Source organism: Cricetulus griseus, chromosome 2 (assembly GCF_003668045.3).
Source record: "Cricetulus griseus strain 17A/GY chromosome 2, alternate assembly CriGri-PICRH-1.0, whole genome shotgun sequence".
Classification (NCBI taxonomy): domain Eukaryota; kingdom Metazoa; phylum Chordata; class Mammalia; order Rodentia; family Cricetidae; genus Cricetulus; species Cricetulus griseus.
Genome location: NC_048595.1, coordinates 243,866,585 through 243,887,801, shown reverse-complemented (window position 1 = coordinate 243,887,801; position 21,217 = coordinate 243,866,585). Strand labels below are relative to the sequence as shown.

The 21,217-nt window shown below is 42.2% G+C and overlaps 1 protein-coding gene across 2 annotated transcripts in view; it reads left to right on the top strand.

Annotated features, from left to right (window-relative positions):
* The first annotated feature begins 250 nt into the window (after window positions 1-250).
* Enpp1 (ectonucleotide pyrophosphatase/phosphodiesterase 1) overlaps window positions 251-21,217 on the top strand; it is a 58,499-nt gene continuing 37,532 nt past the window's right edge. For both annotated transcript variants that reach the window (XM_027402915.2, XM_027402913.2), the window contains exon 1: window positions 251-463. In XM_027402915.2, coding sequence (XP_027258716.1) covers window positions 278-463 — 186 coding nt within the window. In that variant the 5' untranslated portion in view covers window positions 251-277. The remainder of the gene's footprint in view (window positions 464-21,217) is intronic.

Genomic DNA, 21,217 nt, shown 5'->3' with positions numbered 1-21,217 from the left:
CGGCGGAACCACGCGGGGCGATTCCTGCAAGGGTTCGTAGGGTGCCACGGTCGCGGGCGGGGAGAGAGCTTGGGGTGGAAGTCAAAGACACGCCCACGTCAGGGACCCAAAATAACCCACGCGCCCAGGCCCCGAGATCAGACAGGAAGCCAAATAATCCAGGGCCGGAGCGCTGGCCGAGGGCCGGGAGCCAAGGGTCCGGCGGGGGCGGTGCGGTGCGGTGCGGGGCGGGGCCGAGAGCCTATTAAAGCACGGCCCGAGGGGGCAGAGCGGAGCGATGGAGCGCGACGGCGACCAGGCAGGGCACCGGTCCCCGCATGGCCCGGCCGGGAACGGCCGCGAGCCGGAATCACCAGCCGCAGCTTCGCTGCTGGCACCCATGGACCTAAGGGAGGAGCCGCTGGAGAAGGCGGAGCGCGGCCGCACAGCCAAGGACCCCAACACCTACAAAGTGCTGTCGCTGGTAGGTGCGCTAGCCAGGACCCGACACCCAGGGAAGGAGCAAGGGAGAGCAGAGAGAGCAGAGAGCGCGGGCAGCACCCAGGTGCCAGAGAGAGAGAGCGTGGGCGCCTCTTGTGCGAGTCCGCGGTGACCTGCGGGAGCAAGCTGCTAAAATAGTCACCTTGAAATACCGTCTTCTCCCTGAAGAGAGTACAGGGATGTCTAAAGGGGAAAAACAAAAATCAAAAACAAAAAACTAGTCTTTGGAAAGTGCAGGGATGTTTGTAACCGTTTGGGTGGCCTGGTGTTCAGGGTGCAGGTGTTCACAGCTTTAGATGAATTCATTCCTGTTGAAAGGATTTGTCACAGCATTTTAAAGTACCGGGAACTTTAGAAAACGCCTTGGTTTGGCTTTGTCCGGGTATATTCTTGCAGCTGCTTAGAATGCTGTTCAATATTCACATTATGTGACTGGGAAGCCTTCTGGGATTAATTGCTCACTCTTTTAACCACAGGCTGCACTGTTTGTGTTGCTGGCACGGCTGCCTGCTGTATTTCTCTGCTATTTTGTTAGGACAGTTGCAACTTTTTGGATCGACAGCCAACTTTTGGAAACAGGACGCTGGTTTTCACTCGGTATCTTCTTCGTATCAGAGGATAAGTCTCCTGGTCTTAAGTTCCTGGGGGACTTGCACTGTTCCTCCCAGGATCAGTTTTGTTGTGGTAAAATGGGAGCGCCCACTCTCTTGCACATGGCATAGTTTCTCTGGCTCTCAAATGGAGCAGTGGACGAGGGGAAGTAAATTCAGAACCAAAGGAAGATGTAGTAATTTTATAGTATGTGTAAACCACAGCTTTCTGTAGATAGTGCATTCTAAGACATTGTCACACATTATAACTTGAGCAGTCTTTTGTTGAAAAACCTCCTTCCTGATGTTTTTGTTTTTGTTTTTTTTTTAAAATCATTTCCATTGTACCATTGTACTTAAGGTTCTATGCAGACACCTGAGGACTTTAAGGACAAGAATTTCTAGACTTAAGAGATGGTGTCATATCCTTAGTTCTTAAAAATAAGTCTCAGGTTCAAAGTAGAAGTCGCCCAAACCACAGGCTGCTGCATCTTAGGGTATAATTTTGTATCATATGTCACTCATGCAATATTGATGGGTATTTATTTAGTTTGTGTCTAGTGAGTCTTTTTTTTTTTTTGGAAGACCTTAGACATTACATGACTACTTAAAATACTGCGTATCAGTGCCCTTAGGTACTTAGCATACTTTGAAATATTCACTAAACAAACACTGAATATTTATGAAATTCTAATGTAAAATATGTTTATGTAGTTACTATAAGCCTTTAAAGGGTCCCAAGTTGCTGAATTTGGTTTTTACCAGTTTGTGTATAGACTCACTGTAGATTTTAGCAAGAGTTTAGAACACAGCTTTCAGTCTTTGACACCTGTCATCAGGTGGTTGGATAGCATTCTATCATTGTCAATGGCTCTGGTGATATGCTGCCTCCGAGAAACTGTCGTGGATGTACCCTAGAATTTCCTAAAGCACACCAGTTATGAATATTTGGTATAGTTGAATATATGGAATTTTTTGTTGTTGTTTTCAAGACAGGGTTTCTCTATATTGCTTTGGAGGTTGTCCTGGAACTCGCTCTGTAGACCAGAATGGCCTCGGACTCACAGAGATCTGCCTGCCTCTGTGTCCTGAGTGCTGGGATTAAAGGCATGTGCCAACAAAGCCTGGCAAATACATGGAATTTTATGTAACACTTATATTGAATTAGAAAGAATCTTTATCCCAGATCATTTAAAAAACATTTATATATTTTTAATTTATGTGGATGAGTGTTTGGCCTATATATATGTTTGTATACTGTGTGTGCCTGATATCCACAGAGGCCAAAAGAGGGTGTTATATCCCTTGGAACTCTAGTTTATAGATGCTTGTGAACCAGCATGTGGGTTCCGGGAACTGATCTTGGGTCCTCTGCAAGAGTGACAAGTGGGCTCCACCCCCCTTCCAGCCCCACTTGCAGATATTTTGGTGGGTTACCATGAGGCATAAAATGTAAACATACACCAACATGTTTGATTTACCACTGAAGTTCTTAGTTTAGAGCTGATCTGGAAACTAAACCTTTTTTTCTCTTTCCCTCCCCTACTTTAATAACTGTCCATCTGAGGCCCTTAAAGGAATTTGACAACTGTCATCAAAGAGCTCTGGGATGTGTTTTCTAGACAAAACTATAATTATTGGATTTATCTTGTTTCGTTTTTCAGATTAAGTATCAGTATACTTTGTACAAAGCTGAAGAATCAGGTTGGACTAATTGCATCCCGGGGTTGGGATCAGGAGACCCCCCCACTCCCTAGCCACAGGATTTTAATCCAATGGGACAATTATAGGGTTACCTTGAAGAGGGGGGATGCAAACGGTGGTGATGCCAATTTGCACTTTCCTCCGATTTTCTCTTATTAATGAAAAGAGTGTAGTTGCATATGAGTAAATGAAGATGCTTGCCCAGAACCTTGGCCCTGGGCATTGGTAATGATTCTGCCTAGGTCCCCAGCGGAACTAAGAGTAAGAGAGAAAAGCAAGCACTACTCTCATTGTCCTTTATGACATGTGTGTTAGCTTTCCCTGACTGTGATAAACTTATGTTGGCAGTTAAGTTGCATAGAGAAAAGGCTGAGTTAGATAGTTTTAGGGAAGTTGCATCGCTTTGGGCCTCTGATGAGAGCAATGGGTGGCTGTGATGGGGAACAGGGATGGATAAAGCAAACATAGATGGAGCCCAGAATCCCACAGTCCTCTTTGAGTGCGAACTATCTACGACCCAAGAATCTCCCATGAGGTAGTTTCCCAAATCTACCACCTCCTAGTTGCACTGCCCTAAGGATCAAGACTTTTTACCTCATGCAGCTCTGGGTGGATATTTACAGTCCAAGGTATAGCAGTATTAGGTGTGGAATGCCTTTCCTTGGTTCCAGATCAAGTTTGAACTGAAATATCTACTTCTAAAGTTGGGCTCAGGTGTTTATCGGAAATATCCTTGTTCCCCATTATAGTTTTCAAAGGACTTGCAGCTTTCAAGTATATTGCAATGCATATTTCTGTTAGGCCTGCTAATGCATTCCTTTTATGAGTTTGTAACCTTCTCCTGTAATTGTGAAGCTAGAGATGTGCTCTATGTATGCCCCAGGCTTTGCTGTCAATAGTGGTAACTGAGGACTGCTTTGACCTTTCCATGAAGGAGTTCTTCCTAAGAAACTGAAATTGACCTTGACCTATGGAGACACGGGTGTGCAGGTTCATTGTTTTAGCTTCCTTCCTCTTCCCATTAGACTACAGACTGAAGCGTGTTTGGTGTTTCCCATTGATTGGTGTTTCCCATTGATTCTCAGATTGAATATCTGCCTGGCCATAGTTTTAGCATTTTATTTCAAAATGACAAAGCTGTTTTCAAAGCTAGACCAGTCTAAAATTTGCCTCTAAAGGTATTTGTTTATGCTCTGATATACCCGAAGGACAGAGGAATCCTGCTAGCTTGCTGTGCTTTGGGTGACTCTCTACCAGTGCCTCACATTCATCAGCGTTTGGTTGGTTGAATACACATACCCTAGTTCTAGTTAGAATCATCCTTTGTGTTGAGAAAAGGAAGATGTGAAGACAGAGCACGCAGCTATGAACTCAGAATGTGAGGAATTCAAATATGCTTGGCACTTGGCTCTAACTGCAGGGGTAAGATTAAAACCTGGGATAGTATTTTATTTGGATGACAGTGATAGAAGAGGTCATGAATGAACAGGATGAATGAGAGCCTGCATGCCTAAGCAGAGCCCAGGCTAAGCCTGTCTTAATTTGGGTTCAGAGTCAGAAATGTAACTCTGAGCTTTTCCTTTGGCACACACAACTCAGGTGTGGCCAGGCCAGTATATCTAAAAAAGCCAAAAAAAAAAAAAAAAAAAAAAAACCCTCCCCATTTTTGCCAAGACTTCTTTTACTTTGCCCTCTCACCCTGAATTTGGCTGTGGGAACTCTTGCAGATGTTTTCTTCCGTCTTGTTTTCTAATTCTTCTCTTTTGTCTTGAGGTATGTTCTACTGCTCCTGTCATATTTTTTGTAGCCAAGCTGTTTGTATTCCATGTGGTCTCTTTCTTGGGAACATAACCACCTTTTCAGCATCCATCTTATTTCTCTTCTATTTTACTTGATCACCTCCTGTCCCCATAATGTCTTAATCATGACTCTGAACAGTAACTGTCATGGCTGTGTTGGGTGTATTAAAACACTATAGATATTTAAGAACTGGAGGACACTAACCATTCTCAAATAAGTACAGAAATTTTTGTTTGCTTACTCCTTATTTTTCCCTAACTACTTTTTCTTTTCCAGCTACCAATATTTAAAATTAAAATAGTTTTATAGGGAGTATTGTTTCTGAGCAAATACCGTTGAAAAAATATTTGTGTGTGTGTGCGTGTGTTAGAAGGAGATTAACAGATGTATTTCATCTTTATTATAGGCTTTGGGGGACAAGGCAGAGAACTTAGTTATGATTCATAACTAATTATTTTTGCTATAGTGAGTGACATTTCAAGTTCCAAACAACTTACAAATGAATAAGCATTTGGAGGATAACTTATAACTACAGACCTATATTTGGATAAACTAAACTTGCTTCCATTGACCATGAAATAATTTCTCCTACCCTCCAAAAATGTAAACAAGAAACTTTGGGCTTTTGAGGTCAAGATAGAACATAGATTACTTATATATAAGTCTGTACTGGAAGGATATATAATTAAAATGATAATTTAACATGAAAAATCCCTTAGTGTCAAATATAAAGTATGCATTTACTAAGGAGAGAAAGACTCTAAGAAGGTTTTTCAAAACAGTGGAGAAATGTTGTGTTAAATATTAACTGGGGCACTTGACCTGAGTATTTCAGTTAACCAAGGCTTCAGTAAAACAGTTGGATAATGTCTGTAATGGTTATTGTTTTCTCCTCTAGTTTTTTAGAAGAATTGCTGGAAATGTGGGGGGCAGAGTCTTGGTGGTTATAAACGTTCATGCAGTGTACTGCAGTTTTCAGAAGCATTTTATCATATATGTTTTGTTATTGGCCTTTGACAGATCAATCCTGTGTTAGAAAAATACGGTAATTTGTCTTGTAGTCAAGGAAACAGGCACCAAGGGATTCATTCAGGATTCTGGAATGCTTGTGTGCCTAGAGACTATCTGGGTGTTGCCTTCAAGGCATAGAATGCTGAGGTCTGGTCTGGAGTTCTGGTTGGAAGATCTGGAAGTTGTGGAATGTATCCAAGGAGTCTGCATGTGTGTGTGTGTGTGTGTGTGTTTGAGTGTGTGTGTGTGTGTGTGAGTGTGTGTGTGTGTGTGAGTGTGTGTGTGTGAATGTGTGTGTGAGTGTGTGTGTGTGAGTGAGTGTGTGTGTGTGTGTGTGTGTGTGATAGCGATCATCTTGTTAACTTGTTCTCCCCTCCCCTCTCCCCTCCTCTTCCCCCTCCCCTCCCTCCCCTTTTCTCCTCTCCTCCTCCCCCTCCCCTCCCCTCTTCTTCTCCTCCCTCTCCCCTCCTCCTCCCCTCTCCCCATCTCTTCCTTCCTTAAATTAATTTTTTTATGTGGGATCTTGGGCCTGGACTCGGGCCCTGGTGCTGGCACTAAAGCGCTTACTGACAGAGCCATCCTCGTCGTCTGGAGTGTGTCGTTGATAAATGCCTAGGGTATTTATCAATTCAGATGCATGTTGTTCATTTGCTCCACTTCTAAAAATGTACATTCATGGGCAAAGTCCACAGCAGTGGTTATAGGAAGACCTCAGGCCTAATCCTATCTCATTTGTTTACCTTCTCCATAGAGACCAAATGGTGCATCTAGATTCCTCACTACTGGGCTGCCACGGTCTTTTCCCTTTTCTCCTTTGTTATCTACATAATGGATGATAGCAAACTAAGAGATCGATAGTGTGGTGATGTACAGATTACTTATACAATGAGATATGTTTCTTTTGATAATTTGCTGACTGTGCTTTCCTGGCGGAAGCCAGTATACTTTTAGTTATCATTTATGTCAGTAAATTGCCCTTTGAGTGTCTTTCTTTTTTTTTTCTGTTTAGCTTTTTATTAAATCAGTCAAAGAGTTTCTTTCTTTTTTAAAAACCATAATTCTTTATTGATTCTTTGGAAATGTCTCATCACATACCCCAATCCTGCTCACCTTCCAGTCCCTCCATATCCACTCCTCACTCCTGAATTATGTCTTCCCCCAAATCAATTAAAAACAAAACAACAACAACAACAAAACTCTATGCACTCCTCTATTTTTCCATCACCTCTTCATCTTAGGGGCAACAGAATCTGCCGTGTGTCAGGATGCAGTATACCCCATTTATCTAATCAACCCCACCCACAAAATGTTCATTGCAATGGGGCACTGGTCTGATTCAAGGCCTCTAGTTTCTGGTATGCCATCCTCACTGGGCCCTCATTGAAACTCCTCTTGGACATCCTGTTTTTGCTCTGAGTCATGGAGAACCCGCAGTTATCATTCTACAGAGCCAGTCACTTCTTGTACTACAGCAGGTTATAGATGGGGTAGCTCTTGGGGAGAGGGGGCAGTCCAAGGCCCAGGATATGGGTCTGGGTAATAGCTGACCTGGTTGTCCTGACTACTGGGGCCACTCCCTCAGGCAGGGGTAGAACCAGATCTGCTGGGCCGTGAGATTTTAATGCACAAAACCGAGTGTGTTGGCTTTTTTGGACATACCACTGCTTAATCTCACTGCACTGTAGGATTTTGCAATAATTTAGCTGGCAAGCATCATCTCCAGATGTGATTTGGAACCTTAAAGAATATTCTAGCTTGTTCCTCAGCAAGGCATTCTTGAGAAAAAATTCTTTGTTTCTCAAGCTGCTTTCTTGCTCTTGGAAAATTTGTTGGCATTAGCACACAGAGGTAAAGTCATAATGGGCCATCAGAGGCCTGTGGCCTCTTATGGAGAGGACAAAAACTAACTCCGTAGTTTTTTTTGTGATATTACATGCATTACCAGAATTTTCCCAAGTAGAATCTCACATTAATATAAACCATCTTCGTATGATTTTGGATAAGTGCGTTTATAATCCAAAGACAACACAGTTGGAGCCAACTTTCAGCCAGACTATTTAGGCAGTAGTTCTCAAAATGGGTCCAGGAAATCCTTGCAGGGTTCCCTAAGAACCGTTCAGGGGGACTTCCAAGTCAGAATCATCATCATCATCATCATCATCATCATCATCATCTGAGACAGGGTTTCCCTATGCCCCCTGGCTGGTTTGGATCTCTGTATGTGGACCAAGTTGTTCTCAGACTCATAGAATCTCTGAATCCTGAGTGCTAGGATTAAAGGTGTGTGTCCACAACAGCTCAAGTCAATATTATCTTAGTATATCAGGAAGACATTTGTGGTCCTTTGCCATGTTGGTTCTGAGTGACAGTACCTTAGTGCAGTAGAGTGGATAAACCCATTGATGCCATGGTGGAAGTCAGGACAATGGGATTAATTAGACAAGTAGTGGTGGATGGACCCTTCATGTAAACAACAACAAAAGCAGCAGCAGCAGCAACAAAAACAAATACCCCCAAAATAGCTCAGATAAAAAAGAATGTCCTAGATGAAGCAGTAAACATGTCTTTTATCACACACATACTTTATTTTATTTACTTTGTTTTTTTCGAGACAGGGTCTCTCTGTGTATCAGCTTTGGCAGTCCTGGAACTCTCTTTATAGACCACCTCCTGCTTCTGCCGTGCTAGGATTAAAGGCATGCACCATCAGGTCTGGCTACACAGATTTTATTAAATTTCATACTTTTAGTCATCTTTAATTTTTCTGTATGATAGAACTGAAAGTTTGAATATAACATCTCAGCCATAGATGGAAGTACAGTAGTTTTCTGGGGGATATGAGAGCCTGCAGTTAAATTAAAACTGAATGGCTTCTTCTTTTTGGAGATTATGAGAATGTACAGCTACCCCTGTTTTGTTTTTTTTTTTATATGGGTTTGGACATAAAATTCAGGTCTTGTATGGCAAGCACTTTGCTTCCTGAGTTTCCTCTCCGGCCTTTATAGATCTCCTTGCATGCACTACATCATTTGGTCCAGTCTGCTCTCACCCTTTGTTGGAGATGGCAAAGTCACACCTCAGAAAAGGTTGCAGTTAAGAAATTATCTAAGACCACAAAACTAACAGTTCTGTGTATCTTACCTCTGTGGGTTTTGGTGAACAGTTTAGAGTCAGACAGAGTTAAGTTTAAACTAGTGTTGTTATTAGCTAATTGAGTAAGAAAAGTATGTTTCCTGAATGTCAGCTCCCACTGTTTAGGAGATAAAACTACCTCAGAGGGTTGTTAGAGGATCAGAACATCCATATACCAGGTAGCACAGTGTGTTCCCCGAGTAAGTGTTCATTTCTCCTGTTAATAGTGTGATCATGTGTTCTTGTAAGATGGAAGTGTCTGTCTTAGTCTGGGTTTTTGTGGCTGTGAAGAGACACCATGACCACAGCAACTCTTACAAAGAAAACATTTGATTGGGGGGCCCACTTACAGTTTCAGAGGTTCAGTCAGTTATCATCATGGCAGGAAGCATGAAAGTGGGCAGGCATAGGTGGTGCTGGAGCTGAGACAGCTACATCTCCAGAAACAGGAAATCTACTGACTGTCACACTGGTGAAGCTTGAGAAAAGAGATCTCAAAGGCCACTCCCACTGTGACACACTTCCTCCAACAAGACCACACCTACTTTAAGAAGGCCACACCTCCTAAGAATGTTGTTCCCTTTGGGGGCTATTTTCTTTCAAATCACCACAGTGTCGTTCTTTGGAATTTGTTAGAAATGTAGTGCCATAGGCCCTACCCCAGACCTTCTGGGCCATCATCTGCAAGTTAAAATTTAGAGTGTCCCAGCATAGCATAGGGCCATGAGGCCCAACAACAGGAACTTCTGTGCCTGGGAATTCTAATAAACTGTGCTATTGATATGATGATACAATTAGGTAGAACAAGATGAAAAGCTAAGTGTTCCTCTGTAGCTGTGACTGTGGTGGCCTGGGGTTGCGCTGCTGCTGTTGCTAGCTGCTGTTGGCCTGTGTGATTCCCTGAACATCAGTGGAACACTGACAATGGACTCATCCCTGCAAGGCACAGTTTCCATCTCAGAGAACTAAGTCTCTGTGCCCCTATTTGTTGCTCTTACTTTAATTGCCTTCCTTACCTTGCACTGGCTTGTCCCTTAATTGTTTATTTCTCCAAGCACAGCCGTCATCAGTGAGATAACATGTTTTTCTGAGTCCACTACCTATCTATCCAAATACCATACTTATTTCTCTTACAGAACACCGTCAGTAGAGCTCTCCAGGTAAACTTCCATCGCTGCATAGCAAGACAGATATCTTGACGCAGAGCCAAGCAAAGGCACATCTTCACAGTGCTCTTTAGGTGATGTTGAATCAGATTAAATGTTCTTGGCACGGAGTTTGTTCCACAGTATCACATTGTCCACAAGCATTGTCTTCTGATAAAGTGCCACCAAGCCTCACAGAGATTTGGAATTCTGGGATTATAGGAAATATAAATGAAATATGTTCAGGCAGGAGGGTATGGAGCATTGTTGATAGACTCTTTCTAAGCTTCTTTGGGGTTACCCAGGGAAATGACTAAAAAAACCATTTGTGTATTATTTATTTAAATCCCTCTTCCAGTCAGTTTAAAGGAAGGTGATGTGAAGAGCTCCAGCAGACACAAGTATGAATACATTTGTCCTCCTTTGGAAACCAAAAGAAAAGGCATTATTGATTTTTCTGGAGTGGTTCAAGCAAAAGTAATGGGGACCAGCAAGGTATAAACTAAGAGTTACTTGTGTGGCCTTTGACCAGGAGGCTTTCAGTTTAAGGACTTGGATTAAGTGGGCTTCTTTGCTTAGAATTTTTGTGCTTCTGAAACCTCATCATTAGTATTATTTCTCATTCCTGAGTAACAGCAAATTTTATCATCCAAGGGCTTGTGCTGAACACTTATCCATTTGTAGCAACATTCCTGATGGCTAGGGACATTCTTGTGTTGCTATTTTTGAGCTTATATCTGACAACACTCAACAGACCCTTGCACACAGTAAGTGCCATGTGTTTGTTAAGTGCATATACTCCTTTGTTGGCATTACCAGTTGTCACATCCCATCTGAAAAATGGCACAACGCCCTGAGGAAATTTGAGCAAACTTCTTGGCTGACAGAGTCTGACCTACCACCCCAGCCTTGGTGTGTAGTATTTGTCTTCTTGGAATCTTTGTCAATTGGAATCAAAGTCAAAATGTCTGTCCCAAATATTCCAGCTCTGCTCACACAACCTTCCATTACCCTCAGCTAAGAGATTTTTTTCTATCTTTATGTATGCATATGTATACATTGTATCTTTATGTGTATGCAGTGAACATGTGTGTGCACATGCGTGTTGAGGTCAGAGGTCATTCTTGGATGTCATTCTTCAGGAGCCAGCCACTGTTGAAAAAAATGGTTTTCACTAAACTTACTTGTTTTTCTTTATTTTCCTTCCGTGTGTTTGCATTCCTGTGTGTGTGCCACTGCACACACGTGGAGGTCAGAGGACACCTTCCTAAAATTTGTTCTCTCCTTTTACCACGTGGGTCTCAGGGTGGAACCTAGGTCATCAGTCTGAGCAGCAGGCAATTCTACCCGCTGAGCCATCTTGCTGGCTCACCCCTTGCTTTTTGAGACAGGGTCTCTCACTGGAACCCAAGAATCTCTGCGTGTCCCCATTCCTTCAGCCCTGGGATTACAAGTATGCAGCACCATGTCTGGATTTTTACAGGCTTGCTGGCACTTTCCACAGGCTGGTTCTGTGCTCTCTCCCAGCAGTGTTCTTTCCGTCTTCTATCCTCGTGCAACACCAGGCCCCCTGGGATCTACCTCAGTGTAACCTCTCACATAAAACATTCCTTTGCTGTTCTTTGACCTATCTGCTATGCTCCTAAGCCACTGCTTGTTATTAAGCCATATGGTTGCCTCTAACTTAGTGGTGAGAGAACGACAGACTTTGGAACCAGACTGCTGGGGTGTTGATCTTACCTCGTCCAATAACTGCTGTGTGTTCTGGGCAAGACCCCAACTTTCCTGTGTCTTTGTTTCTTCACTTCTATAAAGAGGGTCAACAGTTGCCACCTTTATGCCTGATAAACCGCAGATGCTGATTTTGTGTTTATTGTTCCTGTGGTGGTTTGTGATGTATTCACTGAGAATTTAGAGCTTCTTGGGTGAGCAGTACTGCGCAACAGTCTCGATTCTAGCCCTGCACAAGCACTGGAAAGATACTTCGTTCTTCTAGTCTACACCCAGGGGCCTAGGTGGCTGTCCAAGAATCACAAAAGGGAGATCAAGCAGCATTTGTGGGAAATGCTGCTCAGGAGCTGTACACAGGGTGGGGAGTGCAGAGTAGGAGAATTGAGGTCCTGGTATTAGGAAGCTGCCCTTTGGAAGCAGCAGGCCTGCAGAAAAGGCTCCCAGGGGAAGCAGCCGCATGGACAGAGGCTCTGGGAGTGTAAAGAGCATGAGCTGGCCTGCCTGCTGTGCAGAACTCTTGCCTGTCACCTCCCTCCCCCTCCCGTGTGTGTGTGTGTGTGTGTGTGTGTGTGTGTGTGTGTGTGAAGAGAGAGAGACAGAGAGAACAGAGAGAGAGAGAGAGAGAGAGAGAGAGAGAGAGAGAGAGAGAGAGAGCCAGTTCCTGGCAAGGCCTTGCAGTCCATCCTAAGGGTTTGGATTTCTCAGAGTGACTGGAAATTACAGAAGTATTTTTCTGATGGTTGTTTGGTTTTGTTTTCTTTTTTGTTCTTAGTAACAAGAAAAGGTCCAATTTACATTTTATAAAGATCATTTTAGTGTTAATAGTAGGGACAAATTGAAGAGTGGGTGTAGAAAGAACACATTGCCCTGTTTTCATTTTTTGACCACTTTGCAACTTTCTTTTCTCCCATAGGGCATGAGCACTATTTAACATTCTAATGAATTAGTATTAAGTACAGTAGAAAATCATTACTTGAGCCACATTTCCAACATGCAGCACTAACTTATGCTCTTACAACATCGAGATTTGCAGATATACAGAACATTTCTGTCCTCTTAAAATTTTCTATTGGACAGCAAGTATAGATTGTGATGTGACAGTGGCTTTGTTTATTTGTGTAATGTGGGGAATCAAACCCAGGGCCTTGTACATGCTCTGCAAACACCCGGCCACTGACCTACAGCCTTGAAGTTCCTTTTTTAAACCCTTTATAGCTTTTCAAGTCATCATCATTGTCATAAAAGCACATAGCACTTGTTAAAGATGCATTTACTAAAAGAACAAAGCAAATTGAAAAGGTTAAGCATAAATGTTCTTATAAATACAATTTTGAGATTCTTTACAGACATGAATGTGTATAATTAAGTTGGCTTAAGTCATAATGAACATGTTAAAAGTTGTTATGACTGGAAAACTGCCGTCCCTTCCTAATTATAAAACCGCATATCCATTACCTGCTTCTAAATTCTGCCTTTAAGTTGCCAGTGTAGTTGTGGTGGAGCAACTCCTAGGCCTTTCTCAAGGTTAAAGGTTGCTTGGTCTCCCTTTAATACTGTTTCCAGTAAAAAGAAAAATATAACTGAAATTTATTTGAATTTCTTTATTTGTTTCTATTAAGTCTTTTTGTAAATTATTAAGTAAATTTGTCTTTTGCCAGCTACATCCATGTATATAAATCATTCTGATTATTTTTTCTGCTCTCCACCTCCAACAATCACTCCACATTCCTCCCTACAAATCCCTTTTCTACATTCATGGCTTTTTGTCTTGTGTTGTGAGTACTGCGTTTAACCAGAGGGTCTGTGTGTCCATGGGTCTGGAACTGTCAGTGGGAACCTGGTGGGGTGGGCACACACATTCTAGGCAATGATGACTCTTCTTCATGAATCTGTTGGTAGTCAGTAGACAGTGTCTCATGTGCCTCTTTTCACCACTACCATACCCTGCAACCCCATATGATTTCTCTTCTCACCTTCCTCTAGTCTCTTGCCATTATTTTCTATTGGCTTTTTCTGGCTTGAGTCCAGAAGCCTGGATAATGGGGCCAGGCAAGGTCATATCTCTGGGTCCCCAGTTCTGGAGGAAGCAGTGTTGTAGCCTTGATGTTCTTGGGAAACAGGACTGGAGATGGACTTAGAGATTTAGACCAGTATGCTTGGATTTCTTTAGGGTTTGCTCCTGGGGTCAGAACCCTGGAAAAGAAAGTAAGCACATAGAACAGTGCAGAGGATGAAGATGAGCTGTGATGCTCCATGGATGGCATAGGACCGTGCAGATAATGAAGGTGAGCTATGATGCTCTATAGATGGCACAGGACAGTCCAGAGGATGAATGTGAGCAGTGATGCTCCCTGAGAGGTCAACTGGAGTGAGTGTTCAGTGCTGGCCAGTGTGTCCAGTAGAGTTAGGAAACAGATGTGAAAATAATGTCTGTTTACTGATCAGACATTACATAAACATTAATCACTTAACAATACCATATTCCAACTTAAAGATTCTCATAAAACTAAAATATACAGATATTTAAACATTTTAATAATAAAGAAAATGATTATAAAATCCTATTACATGCAAAAGGATGAATCAAAGCTTCATGTAGAGTCATTTCTTTCTTAGCTCCCTATAACTATAGCAGAGTATAAATACATTTTGAAAAATGAAAATAGACTAAAAGTTTGAAGCAAAAAGGGAATTTTGTAGTAGAGTATAAGTTTTCCCTATTTCTCCATTTCCCAATAAATATTCTGTTTCATAACCATTTTAGGTTTCCAGGAAAGTTGCAAAGCTAGTATGAAGAGATCCCACACCCTTAGCCCCCGCTCTTCTTAGCTAAATGTCTCAGACTTTCCTTGCTTTTGATGACTTTGACCATTTGGAGAGGATTGTCATATTCTGTGGAATGTCTCCCATTTAGGATTTGTCTAATATTTTCCTCATGATTAGACTTGGATGGTGTAGTTTGGGGGAGGGGAGGAGCAGACTGAAAGGGTAAAGTGTTCTATACATTATGTACAGGAATGCATTATTGATGTGGCTTATCCTTGATGATACTAACCTTGTTTGCCTGACTGATGTCCTTTTTAGTTTTCTGTTAAGACACCCTTTGTTGTTGTTGTTGTTGTCGTCTCTTTTCAAATTATTCTGTTGGAAGGAAGTTGAATGTTACCTTCTGCCTCCCAAGTGCTGGGATTACATTTGCTACCATACCTGGCTATATTTCATCTTGATGGGACATCTTTATAAATTATTTGGGGGCCTTCTGTTTTCTCGCTCTCTCTCCCCCCCCCCCCGTGTGTATGTGTCTTAGTTAGAGTGACATTGCTGTGATGAAACACCACGATCAAAAGCAACTCAATTATTTGGCTTGAATCTCAGTCAATTGAAGGGAGCCAAGGCAGGAACTCAAATTGGGCAGGGTCCTGGAAGCAAGAGTTGACGCAGAGGCCATGGAGGGGTGCTGCTTACTTCCCATGACTTGCTTAGCCTATAGAACCCAGGACCACCAGCCCAGCGATAGCACCACTCACCATGAGCTGGGCCCTCCCCCAACAGTGTTTGGTGGGTGGGGAAGCCAGGAAAAGGTTGGCTGGTGTTTGGTGAGTAGAGAGTCCAGGAAAGGATTGGCTGAGCAGATGCATTTCTGATCTCTCATGCAGCAGTTAGATAAAACCCATGTCGCAGTGTCCAGACCTAGGGGACCCAGGAGTTGACTGGGCTTGTCCTCTTCCTTCCTGTAGTGTTAGAGTCTCCAAGTGTGGCCTCTGTGCACAGGTAGTTTGGGATTCTCCACTGCCTGGTAGGAGAGAAACTGCTTTATTCTGTGGAAGCATTTATATAGGGTAGGGGCTGGAAGCTTTCTTTTTTGTTGTTGTTTTTTTGTTTTTTTGTTTTTTTTGAGATAGGGCTTCTCTGTTTATCCTTGGTTGTCCTGGAACTCCCTTTGTAGATGAGGCTGGCCTTGAACTCACAGAGAGTTGCCTGTTTCGGCCTCCCAGGTTGAGTGCTAGGATTAAAGGCATTCACCCACCACCCCAGCTTTTTTGAGGATTTCTATGGAGACTTCTCGTGTGATTGAAGCGTGGACAGCTGTGTTTGAACGCTAACAAAAAGGGGAACAGCTACTGCTAATACACGGAACGTAGACACCCAACAAAGCTTGTGTGCTGCGGTACTCCTGACCTCTTTCTGTAGCTAATGCTCCCTTCATAGTAGGAATGAGATTGACCTTCTCCAGGGTAGGAATGAATGAGTGTTTTATTGTCTACTATCAGGCAAGGGTAGGTCAAATGATTTCTTTATGGCTAACTACCTGACAGAAAGATTAGTGACCTGCTCTGGGGAAGAGAAATTCTAGTTTCCAAGGTCTTGTAAGGCAGGGATAATGAACAAAGGCTGAAATTTGAATGGATATACACACATTTAATAACACACATATCCCATTGGCAGGGTTTTGCTGTTATTACAATGCTCCAATAAATGTCTCTATGTGCATATCTTTGTGTGTTTATGTTAGTGCTTCTATGAGAAAATTAATAGGATTGGATTCACAGGGGTAAAAGGGTGTCTCATTTTAAATTTTGATTCAGTTAAATGAGCCTCGAAAGAATTTAAGCATTTGTGAAGATAGTATGAAAATGCTTGTTGCTCATCTTTTCTGAAAATTATGTTACCAATCTTTTTGGCACTTGTTAATCTCACTGATTTATAGTTTTTGACTTTCAAAAAGTTACATCTCTTTATTTGTGTATATATATATGGGATGGGGGACAATTTCTGGGAGTCATTTCTCCTTCTACCATGTGGTTCTGAGGGGTCAAACTGAAGCCATCTCACTGGTCCAAGTTTTTTACTTTAAGTGAAAGTGAATACTTTCTATTTCCGGGCTTTGTTGTCATGCCTATAGAGTCGTATACTGTCCCAAATTTTAAAAGTCTTTGGCCTTCTTTCATTCTAGTAATTTCATTTTATATCTTTAAAAATATGTAATTTTCATTTTTATTTTTAATGTGTGTGCTTGTTAGCATGTATATGCAGGTTCCTGTGGAGGTCAGAAAAAGGTGTTGGATGTCCTGGAGCTGAAGTTACAGGCAGTCATGAGCTGCCCATGTGGAAACATCTATTGCTAGTACACTGAACGTGGACACGCAGCAAGGCTTGTGTGCTGCAATGCTCCTGGCCTCTTTCTGTAGCTAATGCTCCCTTCATAGTAGGAATGAGATTGCCCTCCTCCAGGGTAGGAATGAAGGGGTGTCTTATTGTCTACTCTCAGACAAGAGTAGGTCACATGATTTCTTTATGGTCCTGAGCAAGCACTCCAATCACTCATCCATCTCCTTAGTCTCTCATTTTATGTCTTTAAATATTTTCTCCATCTACCGTTTTGTTTTTCATAGGGCATCCCTTCTCCTGGGCACTTTTTGAAAACATCACTGTGTTAAAAATGTTACATTGATTTATTTATTTGTGTGTAGGGGACACTAACATGCTATGGTTTGCACGTGGAATCGGAGCACAACTTGTGAGAGTCGGTTCTCTCCATCTGCTATGTAGGTCCTTAGTTTATCAAACCCGGTGCCTTTAGCTGCTGAGCTATTTTGTCAGTCCCACATTTCTCTCTTTAATAGATTACCCTTCTTCAGAAACACAAGACAAAAAGGAAGTTAACCAATCAGAGCAAGAACAAACACACTGGTGATAGTTAATGATTCCATGGTCACTCCTGGGCACCCATCCCTTGTGGGTATAACCTAAAGTTCTCCTGTGGGAGGCAGCAGCCATGGCGTACCCTTAGCCTTTTGAAGACTGGTACTACTTTGCCTCTGTGGGGTTTTGTCCCACCGACATACTGCTGTGATGCTTGTGCCTCAAGCTCCAGTGAAGGCGTACAAGTCATGGCGGGAAGGCCACATCAAAGCTGAGCAGAGCCATTATTTCCTGCTATCAGATGGACATTTTCTTCTTCGGCCTTTAACTTCAGAGAGAAATGGTCCGTGAGAACACATGGTAAGGTACTGGAGGAGCTCTTTGCTCACTGAGGCAGAAACTGTAGATACCATTTATTCTTTCCTTTGACGAAGCTGGGTACCAATTAAACACAAATGAGTGAACACAAGCGGAGAGCGCTCCTCTAGATAAATCGGTTCATCTGCAGATTGCCCTGATAGAGCTCTCATTTGAAGGACATGAGGAAGGTGAGTTACTGACCTTTCTCTTTCATGCCAGAGCTGGCGCTCGAGGCCTCATAGATTACTCCAGTGGCCCATGCTCAAATAGTCTTCTCAGTTACAAGATGTAAGAGATGAAGTTGTCAGGGAGAAGTAGATTCATAGATAGCTCCGTGTTTTACCCGGGGAGGGATGGTAGAGGGCGAGCCTTGCTCAGGGTCATCACATCCTAAGTGTACTTCATGTTTTAATTCAGTTTTGAAGTTTGCAGTGACCTTTGTGACAGCTCAGACTTCTGAGCTGTGTTCACTGAGCTGTGTTCATTTCATCAGTTTCTTGATAATTTAAACTGTATGGTTTCTTTATTTTTTAGTGCCAGCCCTTAAATTTGATATTTCATTTTTAACCCATCCTTCTTGAACCTGTTTAAAATTCTAATTTGCAACTCCTCTGGTTTCTGAGAGGGCTTTGAGTCCTTTCTTCAAGTGCCTATTTACCATGGTAGTTCATCAAAAAGCAGAGACACAATGAAGTAGGTGATGGTTTTGAGTCTTCATTTTAGTTTATAGAGGGATCCCATAGAACCCTCCGTCTGTGAGACTAGTCCAGCCAATTCTGGGGTGTGTTTAGTCAGTAAGTGCTGTGCACTGGATTTCCTGTTGTTAGATTTCCATTAGCTTCTGGGCTTTGTCTCCACTGTCTTCACTCATGAAGATATTATTATCTTTCTTTCCCTTAGGAAAAGATTCAAGACTCAGTCACCAGTGACACAGTAATTTAAGGTGCTCAATAATTTAAGGGTTTGTTTTGTGTCTCAGTCACAAAAAGTTTCCATCTCCTTTCTCATTTCATTTGTCCTTTTGAAAAGGCATGTGGCATTTATTTATTTACTTATTTATTTATTTTTTATTGTAATACAGGAGCTACAGGGTATGAAACAGCCCACTTTGTTCAATGGTCATGATGGTATGGCAGATTGTTTTCTCGGAAGAATCTGAGTGGCCTGGTTTTCTCAGCAACTTGGATGTTCCCAGTGGGATCACTGATTTACCTCTAGCCCCAGGCATCTGCTTGGTCCTTCTATAGATAAAAAATGAAATCAAACAGAAGCCAGAAACCTTAGGGAGACTGGGAAGCATTCTCAGTCCTCATGGCTGTTCGTTTCCTACAAGTCACTGTAATGTACGTCACAATGAGGACAATGACTTGGTTTTGTTCCCTGGTCTGTCTCTAGGACATGTTTGGGACATGCTGATTAAGCAAATTGGTCTTGAACAATCTGTCTGTAGCTTCGGCTCTTTTTGCCAGGCAGGTGTGTGTTTTTCTGTGTTAGGGTTTGATGGGATGCCTACCGAGTGTGAGGTGCACCTGTGGGATGTGCCTGTTGAGGCTTGCAGCCTCTTCCCTCATTGCCAGTAGCATGAGTACCTGTGCATACAATTCCACTGTAGTGTGTGGGGGGGAGGTGTGTGTGTGTGAAATCTACAGATAAGTAAAATACAACTGAAGAGAGATGCCCATCAACACCTGTCTGGATAGACTTGGGGACTTCAGGAGGAGATTATAATATATGCTTTGGACTTAAGAGTATTTAGAAATTCTTCAGTAAAATGTTAACTTTCAGTCTGCCTTTGTATGCTGGGAAGTTGAATTTACTTCATTCTAGTTGCCAACCACAGTGGAGGAATTCCTCAGAAAACTAACATGCTGCTAGGGTTTAAGTTCTCACAGAGTTGGGGTTTTTCTTTTTCTTTGTTTTTTAAACTTCTTTCTCCAGAAAGCACACAGCTTGGCCAAAGGTTAGAGGTCTGATTGCCAATGAAGTCCCTCAATCCATCTCATAAAATATCAGTATTTTGTCACCTATCACATTGGAATTCCAAATACAACAGTCGACTGTTTCCTGATTTTTGTATGTATTTATTGTTGGTATCCTTTATATGAATGAGGCATAAAGACCTTTCACAAATGGACCAGCTGGGTCAAGAGTCAAATGAGGAAAATGTGGGGGATTTCTGCTTCTTTCCAAAATTATGTTTTAATTCAATCACTGCTTGCCGGCTTTTGACTCAAGGTTTATTTGTTGAAGGACTAATATGTGCAAGGCGCCTTGTTAGAAGTGGAAAGCACAGAAGTAAATAAATACGTCTATTGTTGCCTGGAGCTCACAGTCAGTCCGAGACAGGCAAATAAACTAACTCATGTCTGTGGTCTGGACTGCTGTAACCTAAGAGGGGAGACTCTGATCCAGAGGAATAAAGAGCAGCTTGCTTCCAAAGGAAGTAGCCAAGCCAATACCTCCTCTACCATGTGAACTCATTCCACAACCTTCCACGATGCTGTCAGAAGCCTTTTCTGGAAGTTTCTAGAACAGTCTGTCTGTATTACTTCCACAGTTAAAGGCTTCAAGATCTCTCCACCTTCCAGGTCTCTTCCATAACCCCTGTGCCCAATTCCTGGGTGGGCTTTGGTCTTGCCACTTTTGCTATTAAGTCCATGATCCTTGGCAACTTATTCATCTCTCCATAGTTCAGTTTCCTTAAGCCTGTGTAATCATAATTGCTTTGAGAATGCTCTTGTGAGGATTAAGTGACTTAATATAAAAGGCTAGAAATTGTAGGGCTTGCTGGAGAAATGACAAGATATTATTGTGGTTATTTTCTCAGGTTCCATATTCCATTCTATACCTGTGTGAGGCTGCAGGGAAGACTGTAGTATGCATTGTGATTATACTGATTAACTGTCAGGTTGTTTCTTGCTTGTCCATGTCTTTCTCATTGACTGCAACTCTGAGATGTTCTCACCAGACCATATGCTCTGAGATTAGGGACTTCAGTACAATGTCTTCTGTTTGTTTGTTTTTGTGCCTCTTCACCAAACCTAATTTCATCACACACTGCAGACAGTTGAACATTTGTTTATTGACAGAGAAGGAAATGACATTTGTTTCTTCTAAATATCTTTGTGTAGCCTTTTGTTATCTCTCCTTTTTTGAATTTCTGTAGTGCTGCCAACATGTCAGGAGTTTTTGCATTTTTCTACTGTCGCTTTTGTCGAGTTCTATGGTATTAGTTTATTTTAATGTGCACTGCTCCACATTTTATTTCTTCATAGTTCAGAGTTACTTTCATGGCATCTGTGGCCCTCAGTGCAGGGAGTGCATACATTTGGGCATTCACATTTTGGTGATAAAGCAAGAGTAATACAAATTAAAATATACTAATGTGGTGCTGGCAAGATGGATCAGTGGGTACAGGCACTTGCTGCCTAGCTTAATGACCTGAGGTTGCTCCTTGAGACCCAAATGTGGAAGTTGAGAACTGATCTGACAAGGTCTGATGTGTGCCCACATGCACACACACACCACTAAATAATAGATAAATGTAATATAAACTTAATGACAGTGTGTTTGAAGGAACCCGTGAGAAAAATGAAGTTTGGAAAAAGTCCATGTCTTTTG